Source organism: Pundamilia nyererei, unplaced genomic scaffold (genome assembly GCF_000239375.1).
Source record: "Pundamilia nyererei isolate P.nyererei 1_Seehausen unplaced genomic scaffold, PunNye1.0 scaffold00055, whole genome shotgun sequence".
NCBI lineage: Eukaryota > Metazoa > Chordata > Actinopteri > Cichliformes > Cichlidae > Pundamilia > Pundamilia nyererei.
This window is the reverse complement of record NW_005187456.1, coordinates 2,958,577-2,966,630: the sequence shown is the minus strand read 5'-3', so window position 1 is coordinate 2,966,630 and position 8,054 is coordinate 2,958,577. Positions and strand designations below refer to the sequence as shown.

General features: G+C 41.5%; 1 protein-coding gene across 4 annotated transcripts; it reads right to left on the bottom strand.

Moving 5' to 3' along the window:
• Nucleotides 1–6: 6 nt before the first annotated feature.
• Nucleotides 7–7,717, bottom strand: tfdp1a (transcription factor Dp-1, a). Of its 4 annotated transcripts, none has more exons than XM_013911012.1 (12): nt 7,474–7,717; nt 5,405–5,489; nt 4,917–4,983; nt 4,615–4,736; nt 3,576–3,697; nt 3,193–3,358; nt 2,918–3,064; nt 2,776–2,844; nt 2,238–2,389; nt 1,101–1,267; nt 308–386; nt 7–232 (listed from the first exon to the last, which is right to left on the bottom strand). In XM_013911012.1, the coding sequence occupies exons 2-12, from the start codon at nt 5,414–5,416 to the stop codon at nt 94–96; spliced, it is 1,242 nt and encodes a 413-aa protein (XP_013766466.1). In that variant the 5' UTR covers nt 5,417–5,489; nt 7,474–7,717; the 3' UTR covers nt 7–93. The 4 variants fall into 4 exon arrangements, with proteins under 4 accessions (XP_013766466.1, XP_013766467.1, XP_013766469.1 ...); XM_013911013.1 differs by lacking the exon at nt 7,474–7,717 and adding an exon at nt 6,294–6,350; XM_013911015.1 differs by lacking the exon at nt 7,474–7,717 and adding an exon at nt 6,247–6,300.
• Between the last annotated feature and the right edge of the window lie 337 nt (nt 7,718–8,054).

Sequence of the window (8,054 nt, the reverse complement as noted above, 5' to 3'; positions counted from 1 at the left end):
AAAAAAAAAAAGCACACACGACAGTGGACTAAATTCCCACGGTGAGGGTGGTTTTGAAGACTGTGCTTGTTGGAGTGGCGAGGTGTAGGGAGGTTAGTCTTCATCGTCATTCTCATCGTACTCATCCTCATCGTCGTCATCCCCCATGTAAGACACTGGAGTCTCCACACGAGACCCGCTGTAGTGAGAATCGTTTGAGCTGGACGCCATGGTGCCATCAGTGCAGCCATCACTGCATAAGAGGATGGGGAAATGTTAGAAAAAGCAGTGTGCACATTAGAGCTACATCACATTTAGCAACTCTTACCTGTTTGCAGGGTAACGGGCTCCATTAGCAGAGGAACCTCCAGTGATGTAGACGTTACTGATGGGACCTTTGGCCATTTCTGGATAAAGAGAAAATGAATTAGAATGAAGACCTTCGACTATTTACAGACCTGAGTGGGGATAAGAGATATAGAACAAAGGGATTCAGAAAGCACAGATTCTTGCCTACTTTAACTGCAGATGAAGACTAACCCTTTGACGTTGAACCCTTTGAAGCAGTTTCTGTCTAAGCTTGTTTTTCTCACCTCTCACTCTAGACCGAGTTGACGAGTTTGTAAACGTGTAGCCGTTTTTCACTCATTTTCAGAAAATGCAGACCTGGTAGTTAGGTCAGATCATCATACCATAAGCCGCACTGGAGGGGTTTTTTTTTTTTTTTTTTTTTTTTTTTTTTTTTATAAAGTGTCCCAAGACCCTGCCCTCCAAAGCTGCGATCCCCAACCTTTTTTGCACCACAGAGGAAAAGACCCAGGGAAACAGAGTTAACGATAAAAATGATTAAAAAAACCAAAAACGATAGAAACTAATAAAAACTCTGAAAACCATAAATTTCCCACTTGAGCCTCAACTCTTGCGGCCCGGTACCAAATGACTCACGGACCGGTAGCGGTCCGTGGCCCAGGGGTTGGAGACCGCTGCTCCAAAGGGTCTCGGTCCAATTGTTTGGTCCCCATCCAAGTGTGATTACTGTGTTCACAACTGCACCAAGAACCAGGGGCGTAATTTCCAGGGGGGGTAGGGGGGCCGAACTCATAGGGATATTGGTCACTTACCTATAACATAAGGCTCTAGAGCTTTGGGCACCAGGCTACGTGCGATTTTCAGATCCTCTGGAGAACACTTTCCCACCTCCAAGCCGCAGGCCATGCCCATACGTTTTAGCACCTCGATGTCATCGTGGATCTCAAACATGCTGTCGAAGTTAAACAAATACTCGAACCTGAAGAGTGGAAAAATGGGAAAGGGTCAATTATCCAAACAAGTGTTCGTTCTAATTTTAAAGAAGATCATGGGTACCAAATCAAGGACAGCATACTGAATAGAATAGAACATGGGTCCCATTTTCAACACCTTTGGCTAAGAAGAAATTAGCTAAAGGTTCTTCAGTATTTTAGTTAGTCCGTTGAGGACAGCTACTAGTATTCCTTTCAAAATAAAGTTCATCTACAAAGCGGGGATTAGCTTAGATCAGGGGTGTCGAACTCCAGGCCTCAAGGGTCGGTGCCCTGCAGGTTTTAGATGAGTCCTTGATCCAACACAGCTGATTTAAATGACGAAATTACCTCCTCAGCATGTCTTGAAGTTCTCCAGAGGCTGGTAATGAACTAATCAGTTGATTTAGGTGTCCTGATCCAGGGTGATATCTAAAACCTGCAGGACATCGGCCCTTGAGACCTGGAGTTGGACACCCCTGGTTTAGTTGCATGTGGGAAGGCCTCATATTTACTTCTTCAAGTCAGCCACTAATCCTATACACACTGAAATGTTGAGTTAAAAATGAGGAGATTCTAGTTATTGTTATAATGCACATCTTGATACCACACTATAATGCTTTGCACTGACAGAAGGCTTCCAAGCCTCTTTTAGCTTATTTGCCAAGAACCAGAACACAATTAACCTGCAATTATAGTTGAGTTTCCCACCTATGCAGCTCCAAGGTATTACATACAATCATGTCACATGGCTAGAAAAAATAAAGCAGCTTATGTGGCTGACGGGCTGTTGTCAAGTACATGTTGTTCCGCAACTATTTATTAAAGCCCTAATAAATACAGCCCGGTGAAGCACTACCAGCGCCTCGATGAAAATGTGAACACCTCCCCCACTTTTTGGATAATTTCTTTTCCCCCCCCAGTTACAAATTATTCCAAGTGCCAGCATTTTAAATAACAGAGCTGATGATCACACACTTGTCATTGGAGATGCTGCAGTCAATGACAGTTTTCTTGCTGGTGTTGACAATAATGAAAGGAAGGTGGATGATGGAGTTGGGAGGTGGAGGTCGGTTTGCCTGCTGCTCTGTCTGCCTATTCCTCTGAACCAGGTTCTTAAAAGCTATTTGCTGTAAGACAAGATCAAAGACAAGTTAAAACTCAAACAGCTGCAAAGAACTAAGTGTAGCACTACAGCATTCTTGGATATATTTATGCTTTTTTTTTTTTAAATGCTAATTTTTTCTTTTACATTGTAACAATTTTAAGTTGCCATTTTGCATGTGCTACTTGCATATATAGAGATTCAATGAGAAGAACTTCTGTTTATTACTGATTCATTATGATCCAGCATCACAAAAAGAGACAAAACGCAGACAAAAGCAATCTAAAGAGGCCAATCAGTTTTTGGGGTATTTATAAAGAGTCTTCTGCAGCCCTGATGCACAATTACCACTATAAAGACTATAATTGTAGCCCCCCTTTGATCACACAAGTACCAGCACTCAAATCCAACCTGCAGTATGAGCTCCTGAAGCTGTGATTGTTTCTGCTTAATCCTCTCCAGCCGCCTTTGTCTCTCCACCTACAGTTGAAATAAAAGCGTTTTAACACTGGTAACAAAAGCAGGAGTGACTGTCTTCGCTGTGCGTTTCTACCTCTAGGTTTTGGCACTCTTGCGCTGAGTTGGTGGGTAGACCAATCCACTTGATTTCTTTTTTCTCTTTAGAAATAATGTTCATGGCCATAAGCACGTTAAGTGCATCATAAACGCGTCGCCGAATGTTCTTCTGGTCATACACATGCTGAAATGAGAGAGAGAAAAAAAGACGCAATTCAAAACATTAAAAAATATATCTTAGAATTAAAATATCTTCATCAGGAGTAATCAGTCTGCATCACTGAGACAGTATCACACAGCGGCAGTGCTCACTGAGTCATTCGGTGACATGTGGTTGTCTGATGAGCTGAATTCTGCCACCAGTTCATCTGCCACTTCATTGTACGTGGTCACTCCTTTCTTCTGCACCTTCTCGCACACCTTCATGGAAAAATGCCTCAAGCCCTTCCCATTCTTTTCCCCTTTCTTCCCACGTTTTCTGCAAACATAAAAATAAAAAAATTTTAAAAAACGCGCCCACGTCACTATGAACACAAACACACTGATGTGTGGCAATCTGGCATTCACTTTTTTTTTTTTTTATTGCTATGAATAGCTATCAGACTTGACCCATTCTAAAATGCTTAGCTTAATCTGGACAGAGCTCACCAATAATGTCCCAAGCTTAAAATCTTAAGGGCAATTTGAAGCCTTACCCTGATGACCAAGGAGAGGCATCGGCTGGTTGACTCTGTGTGAGGAACTGGGAACTGGGTGTGTGTGGACTGTTTACCAAAATGGTGTTCGATACGGTAGGCCTCTGGGGTGTTCCAATCACCTACAGGAAGACCACAGAGAAGAGAAAGAACACACACTGATAGTCATGCTTTTGTTGTCATCAACAATGAGTTTCTCCTCTAAAACCTCATGTACTCAAATCTTGACATGTAATATTTCTTCTAAAGCCTCACACTTAAATATATTATGTTTAACTACAAGAACCAATTCACACTGAACATAAACTCAAGGTGGGACTCTGTTCACTCTCTTTAGGACGCGCATCTTCTGCTGATTTCTGTCATTTTGAGGATACCTTGCAGAAAGCTATAACTACCCTCAGTGCAATAAGAAATGATTTAAATACATTTGGCCTTGCATTAGATAGCTGACAGGTGAAGCAGTAAAGTTAAATGACAGTTATTTCATTTGACAGAATTTGACTTTGTAAGCAAAATATTTGGTTTGTCATGAAAATCATCATTGGCGATTGTTTGAATACAGCTTTAAGGGAGAAATAAGACATTTTTAGAATTTCAGTCATTTATGATGACTAATAAAAACCCGATGCTGAATTGGGCTGATGACAGTTAAAGACACAGCTTTAAAAAACTGCATCCCTAACAGCAATGTGAGGCATCTTGAAGACGGGTGATCTATTCCTTTAGTAAGGTGATATCTAAGCTGATTTCCGTTATGTATACATTCCTTGTACATAATGGGATGATGGGTGTAATCCTGCTGACTGTAGAGTTGATGAGCTTAGGATCAACTGCCTCCAGCTACCCTCTCCCCGGTCACCTCACAATGATAATGGAGGGGGCTTATACAACATTCATATAAAGCAGAGTAAAACCCTACAAAAATTCATCTAGCTAATATTTAGCAGAGCCAAAGCATTCTTTAAATTTGCTGAGGGTTTCTACGCCTTAAGAGAAAAGAAACCACATAATGCTGACTTAACAGGACCTCACTCACCATGTGTGGCACATTTTGCATGTGTGTAGCGACGTTCACATTGGATGGCCCAAGGGTTTTGGGTAGTAGCTGTTTGGCCACAGGGGCAGCTGTGGGCTGGACAGTAACCAAGGACAGGACACCTTATAGGAGACATGAGAAGATCATTAATGAGGGAAGTTTTTGAATGAAACACCATTGCCCCCTATTGTCCACCTACCAACAAACAGCTCTGCTGCCTCTTAAACTAGACTGTACATGTTGCTTAGAAAGCCCTGCATATCACATATGCACAATTTCTGTAAAATATACATAAAATATACCTTTACTAGGGCTCAGATTCTGATCGATGAAAACCTTTAGCTCTCCATTGGTTTCAATTAGACCAGCCTGTAAAAGAGAACAACTTAATATACTACAGAAACCAAAGAATTGAAGACTAGTCAAGTTAAACAAACTCCATACAGTAGAAGCTACTTTTGGCTGATGCCTTATTTACGAATGGTCACCGCAGCGAGTTGCACAAGTTTGATTTGTCACAGTTTTAACGCCGGATGCCCTTCCTGATTCAATGGAACTATGTCACCTTCCAGGACCTAACAGGGGATCTTTTGTAAGGCAAATGTATAAACCACTCCACTATGAAGTCACTAAACAAATCCCACAGTCTATTTAAAGAGAAAAAGAAAAGAAAACACTACAAGACTAAGTGCAGCCAGTAAACTGAAGGACCCAAATTAGCTACTGTACTTAAGTGACACCGCAGAAATAGCCTGATGTTTCTCATGAAACCATGTATATATTTACTTACATCTTTAGCCATGATCCCAAAGGACCGAAAAGAGGTATGCTTTAGGTTAAAAAGACTTTTCTTCTGCCAGTCACTATTCAGACCCCTGCAAACAGAAAGAGAACAAACTATTACTTAAATAATGACAAAATTGCAGTTTGACCCAAACATCATATTTCCCAATACTGTTTCCCAAGCTAAGCTGTGTTTCACTTTGTTTTGGAGAGGAAATTTAAACTTATTTCTGAAGTAAGGCCCATCTGGTCTGCTTGCTAAGAGCACATTGTAGAAAGCTAACTACATCACCAATGTTAGCGTCACTGTTTGTTTTATTATCCAAAATGCGCAGACATGTACGCTTCTCACACCAATCTCACGTGAACGAGCCACCGAGCAGTACTTTTAAGTGTTCTTTTTATGCAGGAAACCATATTAAGCCATCCCTTGATGCTCACAACTTTTACTACGCTAAGTGTGCACAAGGCCTACTTCAGGTACCGAGCACGTCCGGAGGAGAGGCACCGTCCAACTTCTGCTACAGGTCACGCAAACAAGCGAACTTTATCACAACAGCGCTAAACTGATAATGTCGCAACAGAGAAGGCACTATATGGCTCCAGGCACTGTGGCTGCATGATACTGTAACAGCGGTCATATTATATGTCGATTAGCACGAACAATCTTTTGTTGGACGCAGCTAGCTGCTAACAGCTAGCGGTAGACCCAGCTTGCTGGTCTTAGCTTACTAGTTAGCTCCTGCACGCTCTGAGACGATTCATGTAGAAATGTTGCGATTATTGGTTCCGTGCTGCAGATCCCAGCTACACTTCAGCATGGGTTAACACTTAAAATAGTGAACGTGCCTTTCGCACGATGAATGAGCTTCACTGTGGTGACTGTATGCGCTTACGAGTGCACTCTGTCTCCTCGACGGCTGTTGTTGTTGGCATTTGAGAATGGAGGAAGAGGAGGTCTAAATCCCCACTAAACAGGAAACAAACTAAGAAATGTCGAGATACTTTTTAACAATTATATAGTTCATTTGAAGTACCAAATAATGTATTCAGATTGAGTATTTCACTTTTAAGCTTATTTTTTAATACAACAAGTCATGTCAGGATTTGCATAACTTGCTGTGTGCTAGCTGTACAAAGAGTGATCGTTTCCAAGTCAAAGAGACTGAAAAAGTAAACAAAGTTTGCCATCGATGCCAGCAAGGTGGATTTTATCCAGACGATAAAATTTTTTGCCACAGTTAACCACAACTTCTAAAATACCAGTTGCAGGTAGCCGTATATACTCCGTGAGTTGATTGCGTTTTATTGTCAACCGCTGACCTCCTTTTGCCAGTGTAGTAACCAGTATCAACACACATAGCTAACTAATGAATAACACACTTTGTTGTCTGGAAGTTACATTTAAACCCTCGACTTATTAGTATTACCATTATTATTATTATTCCACGCATTTAATCGCGTAACCTTTCCTATTTGTTCTTAATAAAACACGAAGAGCCTTACGAATACTTTCCTGACGCTAAATTCACAGAAAGGTGGCCATTTTGAGGTGTCTAAAACTTAAATATTAGTTTTTATAAGGTTCGCTTCCAAACGAACTGTTGCATATGGATCCAATACAAGTACGTTACTGTAATCAGGTCGATTACAATCATCATGAACCGCAAAAACTAGCTTTGCTCTTCACTTCGTTACCGTCAGCTACATGCCGTAAGTTAGCGACTTGAAAGAGGATATATTAAATGCAATGCAAAAGGTACTTTACTTTATTATTAAAATGTTTATTTTAACACTGAGCTAGCTCGCGATTGCACTTCAAGAAGTAGGTGCTTCAGCGCTTTGTTAGCCCACTGACTAGCTAGTGGGTTAGCACAGAAGCTAAACCCCAGCTGTCATCGACAACCCCAGAATTAGCTACAAGTTTACCTCGACGGTTAGCTTTGTATTTATTGGCGGTAACATTTTTTTTCCTATATACTTAACAAACAATAGAAGGTCATACAGATATTTAACGTCAGTGCTATCATATGCGTCAGCTGAGTGACAAGCTGCAGTTGAGTAGATGCTGCTTACCGGTGCACCTTACAGGTTAACAGATCGCTCGCTAGCCTTTCCTATCGACTTTCCGTTAGCCTTGCTACAGCAGCGTCTCTCACAATCTGATCTTGGCGGTGCCTCGCTTTAGTGGAGCTTGATTGGACAGCACGAATGAGACGAAAGCAAAGCGGTCAAAATAGTTCATGCCCACAACCTGGAGCTCTTTGGATTGGTGGATACCAGAGCCCTCGTGATACATGTAGCGCCGTCTGCTGCACAGGAGTGCGCCATAAAAAATGTGTTAATATGACAAGACGTGAAATAAGTAAGGGGTCAGAGTATCGAAGGTTTAACACAAAGTTAGTTAATCTCCAGGGATGCAAATCTGTTCAGTTAGGAAGCCATAAGTCATTGTGAAACAATTTCACCTGATTTGGTGCAAATAACAGTGATAGCAAGTGCACTGGAGAGGTCTTAACACTCACTTTTGTCACTGTTAGTGAGCCATCGTACAAATGCAGGAGATTTTCTTTGCCCCCACTCCACACACACACACACACACACACACACACACACACACACACACACACACACACACACACACACACACACACACA

Bases quoted from the DNA above. Each gene is read 5' to 3' on its own strand.
- tfdp1a (XM_013911012.1), bottom strand. The intron at 1,268-2,237 runs GTGTGTGATCAT...TCCACTCTTCAG, and splicing joins TGCAGCATCTCCAATGACAA to GTTCGAGTATTTGTTTAACT. The intron at 233-307 runs GTAAGAGTTGCT...CCTCTTATGCAG, and splicing joins GCCCGTTACCCTGCAAACAG to TGATGGCTGCACTGATGGCA.